The sequence below is a fragment of the Zeugodacus cucurbitae genome, chromosome 2 (assembly GCF_028554725.1).
Source record: "Zeugodacus cucurbitae isolate PBARC_wt_2022May chromosome 2, idZeuCucr1.2, whole genome shotgun sequence".
NCBI lineage: Eukaryota > Metazoa > Arthropoda > Insecta > Diptera > Tephritidae > Zeugodacus > Zeugodacus cucurbitae.
Genome location: NC_071667.1, coordinates 43468775 through 43492098, shown reverse-complemented (window position 1 = coordinate 43492098; position 23324 = coordinate 43468775). Strand labels below are relative to the sequence as shown.

Below are 23324 nucleotides of genomic sequence, written 5' to 3'. Positions count from 1 at the left end.
TTCATGCCCAACAAAATATTTTGGTGCCCTTAGTGTTTTCGTATATTGCCAATATCTTCATTGTTCGATCAAAAATAAACAGTTACTAAATACTTTTATCTTAACAAAATTAAAATTTGATCTTGTATCTTTTGTTGAGACCAACTTTCTGACATAATGACAAAAATCAACTGGAAACGAATTTTTTCTCACTCTAAATACAGCGGCTCGGATGGCAAAACAGAAATGGTTAAAATGCAGACATCTTCGAAATAGTCCTATAGCACACCGCTCTCCAAGTGATGCGAGTGTACTCACTTGTTGCACATTATGCATCTGTGCCACGACTCTGTGGCGAACCACAGCCGCCAGTTGATTGGCAAAAAGCCATTAGAGCGGATTGCCAGCTGCAACTGTAATTTGGTCACATGGTTCGCCGTTTGTTTGGCGTTTGGTGTTTGGTTGGTGGGCGAATGCGAATGCCACTAACGCTGTTGCTGCAGCCGATGATGCAATAGTACATTGCATCCGTCGCCTTTCATACATAACCAAATAAAACGGCATCTGCCAGTGGTTACAAGCTGTGAGCTGCCGCGCTACGAGATTCATCAACGAGTCGTCGTCGGCTTACAATGCAATCAACGATGGATTGCGGCGGTATGAGAACGTCGCATCGACATGCCTCTTAAAACTGATGGCATCATTAGCGAACTGAGGCGCAGCCGTGACAACAACAACACCAACTCATTGTTCAGAGTTCTTATTATTGGTCATGTGAGCGTTTTACTGGAGCATCTAGTCATCTGAGTGCATTTTTGTATTTCAAGTTACTCATTCAATTTATTCGTCTGCTTGCGGCGCCTCTCATCTCGGCTCATATTGCAATTGCGAACTGCTGACAACTGAACACGTCTGCAATTCTTAAGGAGTCCTCTTTTGTTTTTGGAAAATCATTGACACCAGCAAGCACTCGCTCCATTTGTTTTAATAGCTTGCAAAATCAAGCAGAAAATTAGTTTGTTACACGTTTTATTGCCATTCGAATATTAATTAGACATCACATTACATGCAAATGAGTTTATAAATTACCGTTTTTCGTTGATGATGCCCAGAGCATGCAGACTGGCATGCAGTTGGTGCAATACATGCATGTTGATACTTTCTTGTCTTATAAAATCTATGTTTTAATATTTTTGAATATCCTTGAAATTATCGTAATATTTTTGTGTAATGTTAGGAGGAGTTTGGTTAATTCAGACGTACTATTGTTGCTTGGAATATCGCGAAGTGTTTCGAAATAGAAAAATGTTTTAAATCTACAATGGTTCTAAATGACATCACGAAGTACTTGACTACAAGTATCTCTAAACTGTAATCAGAAGCCGAAGTAAGAATGGGTTGGTGTCTTATGACATTTTTGTTTTTGTTTGTATGCAAGCTGCCGATTGTCATAATTTTTGGTATTGGAATTTATTCATATTGACAAACAAAATTTTCTACAAGGAGCTCCTAACACAATACATAACGGTGTGGTAGTGGGTAGTCTGTTGAATTTCTATAATTCCAATTTCCATTTTCTATAAAGCACTATTTTCATTCTGGACACATACAATATTGTACAATAGAAACATGAGCTCTCGATCAGATCATCATACCAAAACCGAACTTTGTGCCATTAATATGTGGAAATTCTGAACAAAAACAAGGAAGGAAGGCTGTCTGTGAAATTTAGTGCTTGTGGTGTTTTTCGTTAACGAGTTGGTTTGGATGTGTATTGATTATTATCCGATTTTTCCATTTTCATACTGTATTATGGGGTGCCAAAGGTTAATAGGTAAGTTTGGTAGATATAACTTCAGTAGTTTGCAAGGTATGCACAAAGAACTTATTAGTGGGGCCATGGTGATACTTTCCAAAAAAAACTTTCATCAAATTTGTCACTTGGTACAGTGGTCGCCGCTATCAAATTTTACTTTAAATTTTTTATGCTTATTATATCTTTATTTAGTAAATAGTTTATCACTTCACGCCATTTTGTGGGCGTGGAACCCTCTTGATTTAAGGTTAAAATGTTTGAATAATTCATGAACTTACATTGTGCCACGGAAGAGATTCACATTGTAGTCGTAGACAGACGAGCGTCCAGGTCCAGAGAGTACCAATGCGCATTCGCTGCCGGCATGTGTGTTGAGATGTTCACCAAAAGGGTGAAACTGTGCGAATGTGTTGTGATATGGCGCTGATATGGCCGCTGTAAAAATCAATAGTCTGGAAATAGAAAATGCAAAGGTCATAACATTAGTAAGCAATATTTTAAAATGAATTAAAATGATGTGGCATACATAACCGTAATGCATTTAAGCAAATACAGTTCAAACCGATCCCCACGGAGCGAATTGGTGCATTTGGCAGGTTTCCGCCTGCAGACGCACGAAATAACGCTATGCACGCCGACTTAAAGTCGCTAGCTTTCATTTGTTTTACCCACAATGTAAGGCGCAATTTATAAAAAATTCACATTCATTAATAGTGACTTACTGCCCAAACGATTCAATATATCAACTCGAGCGTAACGAAAGTGATTTATCATTTGTCAGCTGTCAAAGTGTAACGTTTGCTGTCATTCAAAACGATATTTTTGCAAATCTTTATATAAACTTTGAGAAATCAGTACACTTTCTGTGGTTACTCCCTGTTGTTGTTGGCTTGGATCAGCGGTGGTAGCTAGCATGTTGAAGCGCCGCGAGAGCCATTCGCTACTCAAAAGCGCTCAATATTTATTGTTTTGCCGCATGCCTTTGGCCGATTAGGGCCAATTCGCCTTTGTGTGTGTGTGTGTGTAATGTAAGTACGTGGTCCGAAGTAACAGTTCGTAGCTGTTGTGGGAGATCGCTCGGGGAAGAAATGCTCCAACATGTTCACCTTCAATTTGGTCATAACAAAAAGAATTTGGAGGTCTTGCCTTCGGGCCATGGGCTGTATTTGAGTGGCAATTAAATGCATTTGAATTGAATTGAGATGAATTGATTTGGAGGTGTCGGAGTGAAAGTCCCAACAAAATGTGATTATTATGCTGGTAAGTATCCATGTATATATGTATGTATATGACTGTACTTTTACAAATTTTTGGTGTGCGATTTTATTCAGTTCAATTTTTAGTTTAGTACATCTTTTTAAAATGTTTTTCGAAAGGGACTAATTGAGCTCGATATCAGTTTATACTTTCTAAATTATATCGATTTTAAAATGTTATGGTTCACTATTTTACTTATTCGGTATTATTTTATATTATATATCGGTTAATATGTGAAAGATCTTCGTAAAATAAAGTGAAAACACTAGTGAAATTGGTCCAAGTATTACCTCAGCGCTCACATACTAAGTATTTAGTAACTAGAGAATTTAGAGAGAGAGGAGAATTTAAGTTTTTTTATCGAATCAAAAAAACTGACTTAAAATTAATAGCTCCCTTGTTTGTTGATGGTATTTAAACTATAAGTATTAATTATGTTCTATCAGAAAAATGTTAACAATTTAAGACTTCATCTCAGTAATACTCCTATATTCATACAGCTTATAATCAAAATTGTTCGGTTGTTGTAACAAATTTGAACTATGACCTATGATCATATTCAAAAATATAAATCTACACATAGAATATATTCGTAAGTTTACAATGCGTATGTATGTGCAAATGTTTGTAGCCTGCATTGAAATATTTTATTGTTTTCAATTTTACGCGTGTTCACGTTTGACATTTGCCTTAGTCACGATCGGAGTAGGCTGATATACACGGTGCATACATACACACGTACAATGTTACGCATTGGTAACAAAATTAGAATTGTAAAAGCGTATTGAAAATCTGCAAACTATTGCAAGAAGGTCATTATTGCGCTCGTTTGTTGCAATAAATTCGTAGGGTTAATTTAAGGTGACAAAATGATAATGCACAGCTAATTGACTAGTGTAAGAAATGGACAAATGATTGACACGAGATATTAATAACTAGTTCGGTGACTGCAATACGGTGCCATATTTTTTCCAAATTGGTGTATTTTTGAAAGTTATGATTCATTTCCATTTTGATATAAAATATGGTAGACCGATTTTTAAACACGTTTGAACATTTTAAAAATGTATTAGCATTAAGTATTTTTTATAGTATTTATAAATACCTAGACGTCCCGTAAATAATAAATCAAGCATAACCAAAACATTACGGATTCCATTATGAAAGAGTACAAAATATAAGAAATGGGACGGTCCTTGAATGGGACCCTTATATTGCTCACTTCAGTTTTGATATTTTTTTTCGTTTGCGAAAGTGTGTATGGAAATTGTCTTGCAATGCATGATTTGTTTGTTGTTCGACTTTTCATTAAAACACTACTAAGATTTGCCCAGACTGATGTCTTCATCGCACATGTTTGCACTGCATATGTCTGTACAGTTAGTACATGCATTTAGAGCGATTTGAAGCACTGCAAACGCGATTGGCAATCGGTAGCGGCAATCGTGTGACGGCAAAGTCGCTGACAGACCAAAGATTCATAAACAAGCTAAATATACACATAACAAACTGTATGTTCCAATGTACGTGTGCAAAGGCAAGCGCATGCAAAATACTTTGACCTACTTAGGCGTGGATTGAGTGAGCGTTCAGTGGATTAGTTGTGTGAACATACTCGTACATATCTGTTATTTGTAGATGTGTTTATAAAGTGAAAAGAGTGCGTGCCACTACTGGCCGCTGTATGGCTGGCGCCTTTTTAAGGTGTTTTACTTAAAAAACTTAAAGAAAATTGAAAGAATAAATATGCACTAAACGGGCCGCAAATGTGCGCAAACTGTCATAACTTACAACTTTGACGTTTAATAGCGCTTGTGGACTCGCCTAAAAGGCATGGCCGTCGCATAAACACATGGTTGCGATTGAAAATCCATAATGTTCTTGCATATTTTCAGCACAAATCTGCATCGACCCAATCGTAACGACAATAACAAGCGTACCGCCTTAAGTCAGTTCGCTGCGGCGTGCTTCCAGTGTTGCTATAGCCCACTAAAAGGAGTGCAAAATGCGCCTATAAAATATCCATATCATGAATGCGAAAAATCAACGTCAAAATAAATATAAAAATATGCAAAGATAAATTAAAATTTGCCAATGTATTTATAATTTATTTGCTCGTTTTGCGATTTTGTTGAGCGAGATATGGAAATGGGTACTGAGCCTAAAGTTGAGCCTAATACATTAATGCGCCGAATATCGCGATCGAAGACTTATAATAGAATATACAGTGGCCGACAAATGTCTACATACACCCCCTGTTTTCGTTGGTTAAAAAGTTAGAAAAGCTTTTTTTAAAAATGTGTTCATACAGTTTCATTGTAATCTTCTTTCTAATCACAATCAACAAAAAATATCCATTTTATTAAATATATTAAAAAGTTGTGAAAGAAAAACTCAAAAATTCCCTTGACAAAAGTCTAAATACAGTGCGAAGCTCATACTAAATACACTGAATGTAGTATTGTGGTAATACATTATTATTTTTAAATTCTCTCACAAAAATAGTTGCTAAGAGAGTATTATAGTTTTATTCACATAACGATTGTTTGTAAGTCATAAAACTATTCGAGTTAGATATAGGGTTATATACATATATCAAAATGATCAGGATGACGAGTAGAAATCCGGTTGTCTGTCTGTCCGTCCAACGCATAACATGGGTAAAAATTAAGATATATTGATATTATACATATTAATTGATATAATCGGATAATAACCACGCCCACCTCCCATACAAAGGTTAGGTTGAATGAAATTCAGAAGAAATGGCAGAGAAGAGCTGCATTCAGATTTTTCTTAAAAATAGAAAATGGGCGTGGCGTCTCCCATTTATAGGTCAAAAACTATATCTCAAAAGTACTCGACCGATTTCAATGAACTTCGGTACATAATACTTTCTTGACACACTGATGACACGGATGGAAATTGAGCGAAATCGGTTCACAACCACGACTACTTTCCATAAAACTCAATTTTATGGAAAAATTATATAATTAAATTGCAGGAGTAAAAATGCTCGGTTGCATCCGAACTTAGCCCTTCCTTACTTGTTTGTATTGTTTTGACGTGTACCCGTTATGTGACTATTATACTCTCTTTAGCAATTTTGCTGCGAGAGTATAAAAAAGCTTTTCTTACTTTCAAACCAACGAAAACAGGGGGTGTATGTAGACATTTGTCGGCCACTGTATGCACATACAAGCTTTGTGCTCCACATTGCCGTCCATAGACACTCGGCCCATTGGCGCTTAGCAGATTTGGTGGCAGAGTGTCAATTCGTGTAATTGGTTTGATTAATAAAGTTCCAAATTTCGATTCGACTGCATTGGATATGAAAAACATAAATGCAAAGCGGTTTGTAGGCAGCGAAACTTTGATTTTGTTATGCACCACAGCGATTTATCTTTTCGGATCTGTTGACTTCATCGCTCTTATTATCGTGACCAGCGTGTCCAGTTTCGAGCTATAGGCTCGAGCGATTTGTCTGTCAATTAGCTGCATAAAATGTGTTTTTATTTTGTCGCGCACAGAGCCAACAACAACATACATATGTATAAGTATTACTACTATTAGTTATTTGGAGGTGAATTGCAAAATAGTCATTGTTTTGGAAAGTGCGTAGGGAGTGGTGGTGTTAATTTTTATCGTCGGAATTGCGAATGGTCGCTCTTATGCGGGTACACCTCCGCCATAAGAGCCATACCATATGTGGGTGCAACTCGTTTTACGACCTACCGAAAAGTGGAGGCCTGTAAACACTTGTTCTTAATAATATGCAAAAGTGTTTTAACATTAAACAATTTTTTATATGAAAGTATTCAAATAAAGTAATCAAAAATTTGTTAAAACAACTTAAATTTGTTTAAACTTTGTAATGAAAACAAGTAAGGAAGAGCTAAGTTCGGGTGTAACCGAACATTTTATACTCTCGAAATTTATATATTTAACTTTATTTATATTATATAAAACACAATTTGACCCACATATTCGTCATATATATTGTATAAAGTCCATTGAAAGTTGGAAACCATAATATTAGGTTAGAAGCACCGAGGTCCTCGTGTTCGATATATGGGGCCTTAAAAACCTAAGGTCCGATTTCGGCGATTTTTAGAATGGGGCTGCCACACTATTAACATAGTATTTGTGCAGAGTGCTGCACCGATATCTTCACTAGTACTTACTTTATATATTGTAAAGTAAACGATTCAGATTGTCTTCAAAGTTCTGGTATATAGGAAGTAGGCGTGGTTGTGAAGCGATTTGGCCTATTTTCACAATATATCATTGGGATGTAAGGAAACTATTACAAACCAAGTTTCATTGAAATCGGTCGAGTAGTTCCTGAGATATGGTTTTTGACCCATAAGTGGGCGACGCCACGCCCATTTTCCATTTTGTAAAAAATCCGAGTGCAGCTTTCATCTGCCATTTCTTATGTGAAATTTAGTGTTTCCGACGTTTTTCGTCAGTGAGTTAACCCACTTTTAGTAATTTTCAACTTAACTTTTGTATGGGAGGTGGGCGTGGTTATGATCCGATTTCTTTCATTTTTTGACTGCATTAGGAAGTGGCTAAAAAAAACGACTGCAGAAAGTTTGGTTTATATAGTTCTATTGGTTTGCGAGATATGTACAAAAAACTGAGTAGGGGGCGGGGCCACGCCCACTTCCCCAAAAAAATTACATCCTAATATGCCCCTTCATAGTGCGATCCTTCATACCAAATTTTATTTCGATAGCTTTATTTGTGGCTTAGTTATGGCACTTTATGTGTTTTCGGTTTTCGCCATTTTGTGGGCGTGGCAGTGGTCCGATTTTGCTAATTTTCGAAAGCATTTTTCCTATGGTGCCAAGAAATATGTGTGCCAAGTTTCATCAAGATATCTTAATTTTTACTCAAGTTACAGCTTGCACAGACGGACGGACGGACGGACGGACAGACAGACATTCGGATTTGAACTCCACTCTTCACCCTGATCACTTTGGTATATATAACCCTATATCTAACTCGTTTAGTTTTGGGTGTTACAAACAACCGTTATGTGAACAAAACTATAATACTCTCTTTAGCAACATTTGTTGCGAGAGTATAAAAAATTATATATCAATTTTCAATAGGAAATAAATATATGTATGTGCACTTTCATCTGATGCTCTATTTCGCTACAAATTAAGGTAGTAATGTATTATCTTCATTATCGACAACGTAAATAAATTAATTCGATATGTTGTGTTTAGAAAAGTGGAAATTTTTATAATTTCAATAGGATTCAACATTGAGAGACGATGCAACAGAGAGATATGGCGCTTTGCTGTAGAGATGTAAATGTTCTGCATGGAGATAAAACATCATCATCGCAACGTTGCGATCGACCACAATACGTTCGGGGTGGTATAGAAATCGAGAACTGAAGAGGGAATCGAGACTCTTTTGCAGACGTAAAAAGAAAGAAGTCGAAATTAGTGAGTATGAGCAGCTTGAAAAGCTAGCCGACATGGGTAATATTAGAAAATTTTATGAAAAGAGAATATCTAGCAACACCAAAAACTCCGTCAGGATCGGGAAGGACCTCTCCGAGCCGTTCGAAACCAAACGAGGCTTCAGACAGGGCGACTCACTATCGTGCGACTTCTTCAATCTATTGCTGGAAAAAATAATACGAGCTGCAGAGCTAAATAGAGAAGGTGGCGTACGCCGATGATATTGATACCATCGGAAGCAAAAACCGCGCCGTTTGTTCTGCTTTTTTCCACCTGGATAAGGAAGCGAAGCGAGTGGGTCTGGAGGTGAATGAGGACCAGACGAAATATCTCCTATCATCAAACGAACAATCAGCGCACTCACGTCTTGGCTTCCACGTCACTGTTCACAGTCATAACTTTGAAGTCGTAGATACTTTCGTCTACTTAGGAACCAGCATTAACAACACCAACAATGTCAGCCTCAAAATCCAGCGCAGAACCACTCTTGCAAACAGGTGCTACTTTGAACTAAGTAGGCAATTGAAAAGTAAAGTCCTCTCTCGAAGATCCAAAATCAAACTCTACAAGTCGCTCATTATTCCCGTCCTGATTTAAGGCGTTGAAACGTGGACGATGACAACATCCGATGAGACGCCTCTTGGGGTATTCGAGAAAAAGGTTTTGCGAGGTTTTGAGGTCCATAACTAAGACCATAATTTATTTTCTAGGCCACATTTAGCAATGCTCACTATATTTAATAAGTCGTAAAGGATTAATGAATGTTTAAAGAATCCTACAAGTTTAACATTCCAAAATGGAATTTATGCTGTAGTTATGAGTAAGTTTGGTGGATTAATTAGTCTCCATTCTACAAATAATGCAGATATCATTAAAGCCACCATGTATAGTGAGTGAAAACGAACGTTGGTACTCTGCGCTATTAGAGTTTACAATGATATATAATACATATATATGTAAATTCGACTAATCAACCAGCTAATAATGCCGATTTTAATTAGAACATTAGCTTCAGAATTTTAACCAGCAATAAAATCGACATAAATGTGAACGTCTCGAGTTCTTAAGCCGCACACACACATGTGAACGTATGCATGTAGAACGCTGCGGCACAGAAGGTGAGAACTTCAATTACAGCTTGTGGCATGGCCTATGGCGAATATGTTATGCCGAAACTCTAACAAACATGTTGGCAGCTGACAAAATGCCGTTCTTTCAAATGCCGTTTTAACAATCTTTAGCAGTGGCCGCAACCCAAAATTGTCAATAAATTATTAATGCCAACTCTGCTAATGTGCTTTTGTGGCGAAGCAAGCAAGACTTACAGCAAAAAATGCCTTCAGACATACATATACATATGTACCATATATACATTTTGCTATCTATGCAGGCCTACTAAATAGAAAGCCAAACTTGATGAAGCAATTTACCTTGATTTTTTTAGAGTAAACTGCATACTTTATTCACCTGCTGCCAGAAGATGTGAATATGGGGAGTCAGGGGATTAAGTTGTACAAGAAACTAAATAATGCGCACAAATAAAGCACTAAAATGTGTGGTTTTTCGAATTTCTATGAATTAACTTATTAAAAGAAATAAAGTGTATTTGTGGTTAAGATCACACAGAAAAAAGCTAAATGACGCCCATACATACATAGATATATTTCTCAGATCACTAAATAGACTCGCACTTGCTTCAAAAATATCGAGAAACAGTAATTTGTAAAAAGGCTTAAGAACTTCAAATAATCTCGGCATGTCGAGTGCCATAAAAACATAACTTTATATAGTGTAAAGCAAAGCAGTGGCATTCGTAAGCGCGGGAGCTCTAATACACAATGGGTTTTTATCGTATTTAAAAAACAGGGGGAAATGGAAAAGATTACAACAAAATCAAATTACAATTAGTATTTATTCAAAGATATTAAATTAATAATAAATTCGATCTTCGATAATAATGATGTATTGAAAACATTAATGAATCAGTCTTGATGATTTATTATCAAATATTTTCTTAATCTAGTTATTACTACCAAGGTCATATGTAGAAGTTCACGCAAGTGAGGAAAGTTTCTGACTATCATTCAATTGGGAGTGGCCAGGAACGATTTTTTGGGATATGACTCAAGCAGCTCACGACTTCCGGTTTTAGACCAAGTATCCCCTAGGTAGCCAACAGACACCCCTTTGGAACGAGCTAAAGTGAGAAGGCGAAACCCGCTTCTGCGGTTGTGCGGTTGGAAGGACCAAGTGGAAAGTTACCTGGCTTCACTTGGTGTTTCCAGTAAAAAGGAGGAATGAGTGACGCGCTCTGGTGGATTCGGCTATAATCGCTTAAAGCGGTTCCTACGCCAAGTATATATATATATACCAAGGAAATAATGATATAAGGAATTAATTTCAATATTTACTTGGCGAAATTCAGATTTGTCGAATACAGATACAGAAAATGAGAGCAAAATTTTACAGTCTCGCAATTTACAAGACTCAGAGGCAGATATATATATTTTTTTCGACTCCTATGTAAGTCTCTTTTTGGAACTACAACCTCTGGGAAAAACTTTAGAATTCTAATCGCTCTTTTACCGAGATGTTGCTGAACTACAATACGTGTTTAGAAGCTATGCAACGTCACAACAGTCTAGGAATTGTCAAAAATTGCACACAAACATACTCACAATAGCACGCATAACATGACATAACACTGGCAACGCCGAAGATCATGTGATCGCACCACCAATTGCTTCAAGTAAGTTTTCAAGTTTCCTTTCACTATTCGTTGGCAAAGTTAAAGCTGTTGAGCTGTTAAGTCCCCAACTAACTGCTTACTGTTGCTATAACGATTGATGTTGGATTTGTTGTTGCGCGGATGATGCTTCAGATGGCTTGAATGGCATGCCACAGATGCCAAGCAGAAATGAGGCAATACGAAATGAGAGTGAATGTTGTATGTAGTGTGCGCAGTGCGCAAGCGCAGATGCGCAAAACCATTTACGCTTAAACAGCATACATGCATACATATACATATATACAAGTGCAAACTTGGTCGCTTGTGCGCGGGTATTTACTTGTGCTTTAAATACTAGCCAGAAATTATGGCTTAAAGCTGTGAAAAGTAGTTTTCTTCGTTTTAGTGTAAACGTTTTTCGTATTAAATTTTGTAGCTTCTTACATTTTCTCGTTATGTTTCTTGCAATGATTGCCGCTTGCCAAACGCTTATTGCCGCCACTTTGTGGATTATGCAAGCAAATATTTAATTTTGTTGTGATTTTATGTAGTTATATTGGAGTGTGACGCAGGTGTTTCCTTTTCATTGTTTTCAAATTCGTCATTGCCACAAAGTAAAGTGAAACGAATCAGAAACCAAATTTTAGACTACAAGTAAGGAAGGGCTAAGTTCGGGAGTAACCCAACATTATATACTCTCGCAATTTATTTATTCAATTTTATTTATTAATCGCAATAAAGTCGACTTGAAAACAAAAATCATTATATAAGTATAGTATATGGGGGTTGGGGTAATTCCTGGATCAATTATCAACTATTTCTCCCACCAAGCGGCATTATATCGAAGCGTTTACATCGACTTAATTTTGCTACGGTATCTCACATATTAGCCGATATATACGATGTAAAGTCCACCGAAAGTTTGAAAATCTTTATATGAGGTGTATGAGGGCTAGAGGAAACATTGGCCCGATTTTGACCATTTTTGGCACAAAGACACTCTATTATAAGCAAAACATCTTCCTCGAATTTTTTTAATATATGAGAGAATTACCCATATTTTCAATAAGAAATTAGTCACAAGCTTTGATGTCCTCAAGTTCGATATCTGGGTCATGGTCCGATTTCGGTGATTTTTATACGGGCTGTGTCACACTAGAAATATAGTATTTGTGTAAAGTTTTGTTCCGATATCTATACTGATGCTTAAATAATATAATATATTGTAAAGAAAACGAATCAGAAGGACTTAAAAAGTGTAGTATAATAAAAGCAGGCGTACTTGTGAATCGATTTGACCCATTTTATTTTTAGCACTAAAGGTCAGGAAAACATAACCACTTAATTTCATATGGTTCTAAGTTCAGCCAGATACACGAAGTTCCTAAAATTCGGTTAATGGGAATCAAATATTGATCAACATACACCAAGGAAATAAGGTCCTATTAAACTACATTATGCAAATTCCATACATACATATGTGTATGTAATTACAACGCAATGAATTTGAAATTATCATTATCTACATATTCTTTATCTGCTTGTGAATAAACATAATTATATTGTTTTGTTTTAAATAATTATATTTGACATAAATACCGCATATGACTTCGCACCATTTTACCTTATATAACTTTACATGTACATACATATGTATGTATATATAGCAACTAAGAGCCACCTGAGTATGTTACTTTATGAAATTCAAAGTGAATGTGCGGTGAAGCAAAGCGGAAGTGTAATAACGAGTGCCCAACATTTATCGAAAATTCAACACTAAACTCATTGTAGCCAGCAGGTAGATTAGTGATAATTGTAAAGTTGATGAATGAAAGCTTAAGCAACCTCTCCACCTTACCAGCAGCTTAAGTCAGCTGACCTTAAAAGAGGAAGTGTTGTGCAACTATATGGGAATTGGTTTTGATTCAAGTTATTTAGTTCACAGAAAGAAACACCATTAATGAAATCTAATCATTTTAACTTTTCACTTTCTTTCATTATTTTTTATCAACAATCTCTCTCTTTTTTAAGGTGAATTATTAGACATAAGGTTAAGGCAGTGATTAGACATAGTCTGACAACATTGCGACGCAGTAAAAGATTTTCTCTAAACTTCCTTATGCACCGGAATCACGTATTTAGTGCAATATTGCAATAAGCATACATTTATAAACAATCAATAACTCATCGCCATTTGAACAATAAATAAGTGCAGTTGAACTTCCATAACTCGAACTTCTATAACTCGTAGTCTCTCTAACTCGAAGTTTGGGCAAATTAAATTGGATTAAATCTTCTAGTATCTCTTTGCACAAGGAACAATTTAGAATAGATTTATAATATAATACCTTTACACATAAATTAAGCATCTTAAGCATTACTGTAGCGTGATATGTGCCACTTAACTAACTGTATCGTTCCTCATAGGCTCAGTTAATGATCTACAGACGACGGCATATTCTTCAAGTTGTGCTTTTGAGTTTGTGGAGTTCGTATTGAGTTTTTAGAAAGGCTGTAATAAATCAAATTTTCATTTTAATTCCCGTACTTTTTGCAAATTGCTTAGTTTCGTCTACAACACCTCAAACTTTAGTTGCATTTTAAAACTCCACGCAGCACATTTTAGCACACGCTTAGTGCCGGAATCTTGCAAAATAATTGGCTATGGCAAAAAAATTGTGCATTTAGTTGCCTTTCCAGTGGCATTCTGACTTGCATTATTTTCAAGCATTCGCCGTTTGTTCCGCACTCGCCATTATTTATACCACATACACGAAAACGCATTGTAAATGAAATGAAAATGTTAAACGCTGGAATTCCAGCAAACGAGCGTTAAACGCTCAGACAAACGATTGCCAAATTCCCGAAAGTTGCTTAAAACGCACACGCACGCAGACAGCCAGATGTGGCCACAAGCAACAACGCAGCGCCGACAAGAAACTGACGGTGCGGTGTTCCGTCGCCTCGCCAATGTGTTGCCAATTGTGAATTAATTTCATATCATTTGCACAAATCTCCGTTCTCCTTTAGCCACCGGCAGCTACGTGCCATTAGTCGCATTCGACACTCGTCAAGCAAACAATTCGCAGCTGCATTGCACTGTACTCACATACTTATGTATGAGCGTACAGTGCCAGACACGCATTGAACGCAGGCGAACGCATTTTCTAATCCTCTTGCATGTGAGTTTGTGCCAGTTTGGGCGCGATCTGTAGATCAAAGCTGTCAGTGCGAATAAATTCATTCATGGCACGTTGCCTGTGCCTATGGCTGTACCTGCACACTGACGCTTTTCATCAAATTTCCTATTTTCAATTAAAAGGCACCTGATGCATGACGACAGCGGTGGTAAACAGTTACATTGTTTCGGGTTTGTTTGACAGCATGTGCATTTATATTAACCGATTGAGGTGAGTAACTCGCCCACAGGGTGTAATAATCTCAATGTCTTGTACTGGTTGCTAAACTCTGTTTATTTAACGGTCTTTCAACATAGTTGATACAAAATGTCAAATGGAGATGTAATTGAAAAAAAAAAAATAGCCGGTTGGAGCGGATTTTACATTTTACGTTGGCTTTGAGAATTAAAGGCAAATGCATGCTAATTCATATCGAATATACAACAGTTACTAAGTATGAGGACAATGATCTTCACAGAAGATACAAATTATCTGATAGAGCAAGCTTTATATTTCTTTAAAAAGATTTGGTTATGCATAAAATGAATGACTGCGAGCATTTGCTCTTGTAGTATACTATTGTATTGCAATAATAATATCATAAGCATTCGCATATTGGTGGTTGCAATCCGTTCACTTTCCACCTAAAGCACAGTTTTGCACTTTTACTTCTTTCACTTAAGAAAGTTAACGAGCAAACAGATCTCAAATGTCCAACGTTTTTTGCATTTCCGTCTCCTTTGCATTTTTTTATCTGATAGCCCTTGCATTTCTCCAATTCACCTTCCAGACACACTCAAACTACTTGATTAAAAGCGATAAAAAAGACAGCGCCAAAACAAATCTGACACATGAAATTTAAAATTAATTTATTATAAAAATTGGAGCTAAAATTAAAGTACAGAGGAGACATTTTAAACAAATTTAGTATTCATTCGAACATCGCAGTTAATTTCAACTTCTTTCGATTCGTTGAGAAATGATTTTCTCGCTCTGAGTGTGTACAAGATGGCTGGCTAGTTACACCATTTATAACTCTAGAACGACTGGTCCGATCTGCTAACTGCGGAAATGCTAAGCAATCATTACGTTTGGTCGGACCATATTTATTTAGCTGACTAGGCGCGCCGGTATACGAATGTTAAAGCCATAACAATCTTTCAATTGGGGTTCGATTTGAGCCCATTCCCTACAAAATCGATAGCCTATAAGAATAACGAGGTCGTTAACCGCATCATTTAAAAAACTCTCACCGTCGACTTTTCGTGTAACTTTGTTCATTATATGGCTTACAAATAAATATGTACATATAAACATGATCACTATGGCAATGGATTCAGTCATTTGATGTTTTTTCTCAAAAGTCCATTAAGTTTAGAAAATTAGTATGCCCTGAATTACCCGGTGTGAGGTTTAATTTACTAATAAAAAGGCGAAAGTGCCATAATGTAGCAGCAGAGTCCCCACAAATGCTACCGCATTTCAGCGCTGGCATTGCTGTAACATTTACTGGCAAAGACCATCAACCAAGCGAACCTTGATACTCGTACCAAAAGTCTAACGGCTGACGATCGACGATTGGAATTGTGGCTTGATGGTTGTTAGCAAGAGGCAGAAAGGTTGGCTGCCACCAGGTTTGGTCGTTGGATAATATAATAAACAATCTATAAGTGTGTAACTGTAAACCACAATTTTATTGTTCGAGCGAATTCCAAATTCTTGATTTTGTAAGCTTTTGCTTTTCTTGCTTCTGTTGCAAGGCGGAACGAATTAAATAATTTTAGAATTTGTGTCAAGGCTAAAATGATAGTTAAGAGCGTTTTGTGGCTTGCAACTTGCCGTTGTTGTAAGCTATTACTCAAATATGTTTACATACATACGTTATTGTATAAAATATATATACATATATGTTTGAAGATGCAGGAAAATGCAATGGTTTGCTAACACTTCCGTTGTGCGCGAACGTGTTTGCTGCCACATTGTTGTTGTTGCACACCACTTGATTGCGAATTGGAGCAATGAAAGTGCATTCAAATGTCTCGTTGAGAGCGAAAACGAGTGAGAGTACAAACCAGAAATGCTGGATTTGTTTCAGTGAAATCAACAAACTGTTCGAGTTGTATCTCATAGGAATTAGGAATGAGAAAAAAGTCGAAAACTTACACATAAAAGCATTGGCTTCTTAAAGATCTCTGGGCGTAAAATTGACTTAGTCGTGCACTTAGACTTTAATTATTTAATATGTAAATAATCTCCAATTAATTAAAAAGCCATTGAATAGCAGGCCACCAGAATGGCAAATTGAGATAAATATATATGAGACTTATGATATCCGATCATCATGAATTTTGTATGCATTTTTATACAGAATTAAAATACAGAGGAACTTCCATAACTCCAACTTCTATAAGTCGAAGATCGCCATAACTCGAACTTTTGAATTGGCAATAGCGTTTAGAAATCAAATTTCCTACAAATTTCCTTCCATAAATCGAACTTTTCGACCAGGGAATAATAAAAAATTTAAAATTTTACTATCGAGTATTTTAAGAGAGCCTCTCTATATCGTATGGAGGCTTACAAAAAATATAATATTACCCATATGGATTACATAAATCGAGTAACAAAGGTTTTGATGAAAGTTCTATAACTCGAAGTCTCTCTAACTCGAAGTTTTTTTGTGGATTATGGTGATTCGAGTTAGAGAAGTTCCACTGTATTTGCAATAGTTTTCAACTCGTTTACCTATACCAGAAATCAAATCAAAACCAGCATATTTCACTTAAGAAGTATCAACGTCAAGATTAAGTCAATGTCAAGTTTACGCTTAGGAGAGTTTAGTCTGTAATACTTTTCCGGTCATCTTCGGAGCTAATGCGCAAGTTGTTTATTATTACATGTAAATATCGGTAAATATCGTGATGAAACTTTTTTCATTGGAAAATATCAGTTAATATTAGGTTGTATTTACAAATACGAAGGCTGGTATATTTCAAGATTTTAACCAAATTATCATGATAATAATAAATTAATTTGTCTTTTTAAATGTTTACATACATAACGAGAATATATGTATTTAATATGTACATATTCATCATACATTTATTATACTCTGATCAAAATGATGCGTTCGAATAATTCTACTCAATTAAATGACCTTTGATTGCCACAACTAAAGAAATACCGTATATACAAAATCTAATTTTTAGAATAATTTCACACATATTTTATTTATTCAAGTTCTATAAATAGATTAAAAACACAATTGTAAGTGCCATATGTAGTTCGCTAATGTTAATGACCTTTCAAACAATGTTTATGCATTTATACCCGTATTACTTGGAGCTCAAGCATTTCAGTACCGGCATACGTACACTTGTATTTGTAGTCATATACTTTATTATTTCACTGATACTAACGACTACTCTACACAAACAACAGTGCACATGTTGCCTGAAATTCTACCGCAATTAGTAATAACATGGCAATAATTTATGCACACACAACAACGGTGAACGTCGTCACTTCAATTTATATTTCTTCGCCTCATATTCATTGCTTTCTCACTTTGGACATTTTCCTCATGGCTCACTTAGTTAAAGCGTAAACTCAGCAGTGCTTGAGGCAGTGCGAACTTTGGCCAACAAGTAAAGCCCTCACCAATGTTTATGCAGCGCTGGCACACCCATTGGCCCAACGCCACTCACGGAAAGTAAAACAATACAAGACGCAGTGTTTACATATTATTAGCGGCAACGACTGTCTGCACAATTCACATCCGTGACCACACGTCAGATTGCTGATGGCAATGAAATCAAAGTCAATGTGAGACAGACGAGCGTTGAGAACTCAATTTAAGCAATTAAAAAATATCGGGTGCGCTTTAAAATATTGGTTAATTAAATCTGCCGCCAACAACTTAATTTTCCATAGGTTTGCTTAAATAGAATACCTATTACTAACAATTTCATACACATCTCGAGAGCTACGTAATTAAAGCATGCAGTTACAAATTAACCGTTTTTTTTTTACTATTAGACGTGTGTAAAAGCTTGTGTGTGGAAAGTGAAGTTTCATGCTACAAGTGAAAGCATGCGAAATAGCCCAAACCCCATCAGTTACAATATTGCATTTTCAGCTAGTTTGTGCCTTAAGTCTTTTGTATGCGCAATCGACCTACCCAAAGCGGAAGTCATCAGATACTAAATACGCCAAAACAAAACTGACTGAAGTAAGTAATGAAAATAACAGCGAAAAGATCAGTATTATGAATTAAAATTTTCCATTGCTTTCATTTGGTATTTCATAAAATACTATATAAATTGTATAAATTCTAAATTACTGGGTGGGGAAGTTGAAGTGCTCCGATTTCAACCTTTTTTACTATAAGGTATTATAGAGTATAACAGATTTTGCTTTGAACATGGTAAACTGTCTATATTAATTGATTAAAAGTGGTTGTTATGATTTAATTATTAAATATGTTCTAATATTATAATCCTCGTACTTTAGCGAAGAGTTGTTCTGCAATCTTCTATAAAAATACCATTAAATATGATTTAAGTTCAAGGCTATATACAATAGAAGCCAAGAAGTTAATTTTGTCTGAAGAAATATCAAAAATCATATTTGTCTTTAAAATTGTTTGAAGATTGAATTCGGAACCAAAGTCGAAATATTCACGAATTTGACGGCATCTTATTTCAATTAAAAGTATTTATTATACCAAAAGGGGAATATGTCAAATGTGTTATTAGTATTACAAGCATTGTCTGCGAGTTTATAAATACATTATTCATAGCACGAATATAAAGCAAGAAGTAAATAAATAATTTAAAAAAAAATTGTATGTATTGTGTGTATGGAACAAAGCTTCGGGAAAAGAAAGTTTAATTTTCTTTCTTATCGAAAAATCAAAGAAAACTTTAAACAAAAAATTACTTTACAATATCTTCATTTTCACGAATTCATGTTCAGAGATTAGGGGCAGGTGTTCAATGTGGCCTTACATTTAAGCCAGTCTTACGTAAGGCCACAACACAATATAACTTATTATATATTATATTCGTTTATTATTTTTATTATTAGGTCTCTTTGAAAATAAAGAAATCTTCAATAACTACTCGGTGATACTACTTTTCACCTTATGTTTTCAGGTAAACCAGCTTAGATTTCTTTTTTCTTCCATGCATTAAATAAACCACGCATTTAACCTGAATACAAAATGAGCAACACATCGAGAATCTGAAGCTTATTTGTCGCACAGAATTTTTCCATAAATTATGAGAAAACACAAGAAGAAAGCACAAACAAGTTAACTAAACAAAAACCTCGATATTCCATCTGGTAGGGATAGGTATAGAGAGTGTATGTATATATGTACATATATATATGTCACTGAAAGATATCGTCACGCAGAGTTTGGAAAAGTTAGAGCCAAATAATATGTGAAGAATATATGACAATAATAATGACAACAAAAACATTTACTTAGTATTCACAAGTTCAATTAAATATTATCATTTGGAAGAAAAGAATGAAATGTCACTGAAATACTAAATTATTTATTCCCCCAACTTACACCATATTAACTGTAGATATAAGAAAAGTAACCATATAAATTTTATTTTTCTTTTTTTTAATTATTTTTTATTCATAACTTACCTCAAAATCATTTTAACCACCCTCGATATGACAACTGGAATAACGGGTCGCTCACTTCGTTGCTGGTAGTTCAGAGGGCCACCACAAATTTGTTTCTTTAATCCAAATATGGCAATAACAATAATTAACAATATTTTATTTCTTCGAATTGCATTCACTTTTAAATTAAATACAATGCTGCATAGTTATGTCCGCGACACAACAAGTAACTGTTAATTATGCTCTTTGGAGCTGGCAACAATTTGTCATCAACACTATGCACACCATGAAGTTCTGGAATACCTCACGCTCAATTTGTCACATGTAATTAAGTGTTTCTCTATTGTGATTTCAGCCAATTAGTGCAAAATGAGTTAAGCCACAAAAATGTTAAGGTATATAAAGTAATTACTGCACCAAAATTAACCTCCTAGTTGTTATTGTTTATATTTTATTATTTCCACCCGCCTTTGTATATAACAAACTTTCTTTTAATTGTAATTTTCAACTCTCGCTTTGCTTTCTTTCCAGCTCGAATTTGAAGTATTCTCTCCGTTCATCAAGAATCAAGATGAAACCTCGTTTTCAAAACAAAAAATCTTGTGTGTTTGTCCGCATTTTCTGTTCTTCTTTCGTTTGCGCAGGCGCGTGCAATTTACAAACACTCCGATAAGCGTTCAAGCTTCACTTTCCTTTTTATAAAGTACCGTTAGCAGTTGAAAATACCATAATCGCCACCACATTGGCGTATGTCCAACGAACGACTGAACGGTTTGGCCAAGTGTCCGCGAAAAAAACCAAACCGCCAACAGCTACCACCAGCGCCGCCGACCAAAGTTGACGCATTCTTCGTCGCGCGGCGTCAGCGTCTTCGAAGCTTTGAGAAAGCTTTTTGTGTGGAAATATTAATGCACTTGGTAGTAGTAGTAGTAAGCAGCCAGCTGAGACCGTAAAGCTATTCATTTGTCACACCGATGTCACCTCAACTCACAGCTCGTCGTGCCTTGCGCGGTGTAGCTACGCAGCTGCGCATGTGTCACGAGCACTTGAATATTTTCTCCCCACGTACTAATCGCGCGTTTAAGTTGTCTTTCCATAGTCGGTAGTATAGTTTTGAGTGCGTGTGGTGAGTTTGCCGATTGCGTATCATCGTAATCGGCGTTACTTTTAAATTACAGACGTACTAGGTTTATGTCAACCATTTTGGGGGCTATTTATGAAAATCTGGAGAAAATATTATACATTTTTGTGAATATCTTTTTGCGAGAGTGTACACATAATTTCATAACTCCGTTTACTTGCACAGAAGTTAGAAGAAGAAATTGAAATGGAGTCTCCTGGACAAATTCGCCTACTTCACCTCTGATACGTAGATGCACTCTTACACTACATGGAAATAAGTACCTCTACATTTCTACATGTTATTTGACACATTTATGGTTACGAATGTCTAGACTGCAAGTAATCTCTAAGAGCAAAACAAGTAACTGGACATAACAGGTGTAAAATCAACGGCAACAGCAGTTATCAACCACTCAAACAACAAATTAAAAAACCTGAAGATGCACCCGTAAGCAGCTTTGTGTGGTGAGATATGTTCGCACAATCAGATCTATGATAAGGCATTATGAAAACAAAACAAAGAGAATTAAACAATCAAAGCACTAACGAGTTCACCTTAAACGCCAGTCATTTGAGCACATGACTTCGGCAGTGACTGTTCTTACTACAGAACTCGTGTTTTCTTCTGCCACTTTTGCTGTTGTTGTTTTCTTTCTAATGAGTACAATTCCTCTATTTAAGTATATACATATATATACACATATGTGCGTGCAACTTTTTTATAGGTGAGCACATGACTGACCGACCGACCACCACGTACAGTATTTACAGATAATTTGTAACGAAATCGCATTTTCCATTGAAAACAGGAAAACCTTAACGCAATCAGCTGATACACTGATTCCAATACACAAATAGGTTGCAAGTTTAATAAGAAATGCTTAATATTTCCTGGACAAATTATTTTTTTCCCCCGTTGGTGCTTTAACTTCGTCCTCACAGTTTTTATACTCTCGCAGCATGTTGCACAGAGTATAATAGCTTTATTCACATAACCTAAATGGGATAGAAAGCTTATAGACATAGATATAGAGTTATATAAAAGTATTATGTACCAATTTATGATCAGGTCACAGAAGAGCTGCATATGTTTCGGTATATAAAATAATAGAAATAGGCGTGGTTTTGGCTCAAAACCCTTGTCTGATTTTTCCTCTTTACAATATATGTACATGTATGTACAATCTTTGCCTAACAAGGATAATGTAATAAAACTATGTATAAATACTGAATTGAAGGTGTTGCACCACTCATATACTGTAGTTAAGTTATAGAATATTACATTTCGTCACTTAACGTATTTTTGTGGGCTTGGCAAAGGTCACAAACATATGAAACAAGTTTCAACAAGATATACATATGTATTTTGTACAAATATTTGCTCAAGTAATTACTAGCAGGGACGAGCGGACAAATTCGCCACAACGTAGTCATTACATTACTTTATTCATGTTTTTATTTCCAAATACTAATTACCGTTTTAACTGAGTAAATAGTTTCGCCTTCTGTCATGTTACCAATGTTAGATTTTTATGCCATCTTATGAAATCCCACTCTTCACTTGTGACGAGTTGTCAAGCTCTAACATTTATATTACGATATTATATGCAAAAATGTGTAACTTTATATGGGCGTGAGAATTTTGTGAGTTAATGATTTGATCATTCATTAATTCAACATACACACACATGTACATATTTGTGGTTTTCATGGCAGCTCTGCGTGCGGCAAATGCAACAAAATTATTCACAAACAAGTAAGGAATGGCTAAGTTCGGGTGCAACCGAACATTTTATACTCTCGCAATTTAACCAATACATATATGCGGAATAAAGCTCACCGTATTTTTGAAAAACCTACAATGAGGTATATGGAAATGTTATGACCCGATTTCAATAATTTTTGGAACAGAGACACACTATTAGAAGAAAACAATTTCCTCTGAATTAAATTGAGATATCTGAGAGATTTACCCATATTTTCGGTTAAAATTTATCTTTAGGCACTGAGTTCAACATGTTCGATAACTTGGGCCTTGAAAAGTTATAGTCCGTTTTCGACAATTTTTTCACAAGTGATGCCACAGATCATATACTGTATTTGTGTAAAGTTTTATA

The 23324-nt window shown here is 35.7% G+C and overlaps 1 protein-coding gene across 1 annotated transcript in view; it reads right to left on the bottom strand.

Annotated features, from left to right (window-relative positions):
- The window catches only part of Pxt_5 (peroxidase), a 40123-nt gene extending 19235 nt beyond the window's left edge, over positions 1-20888 (bottom strand). Inside the window, exons 1-2 of the mRNA XM_011194303.3 lie at positions 20107-20888; positions 2074-2247 (exon numbers count right to left, since the gene is read on the bottom strand). Coding sequence (XP_011192605.1) covers positions 2074-2247; positions 20107-20117 — 185 coding nt within the window. The 5' untranslated portion in view covers positions 20118-20888. The remainder of the gene's footprint in view (positions 1-2073; positions 2248-20106) is intronic.
- Positions 20889-23324: the final 2436 nt, after the last annotated feature.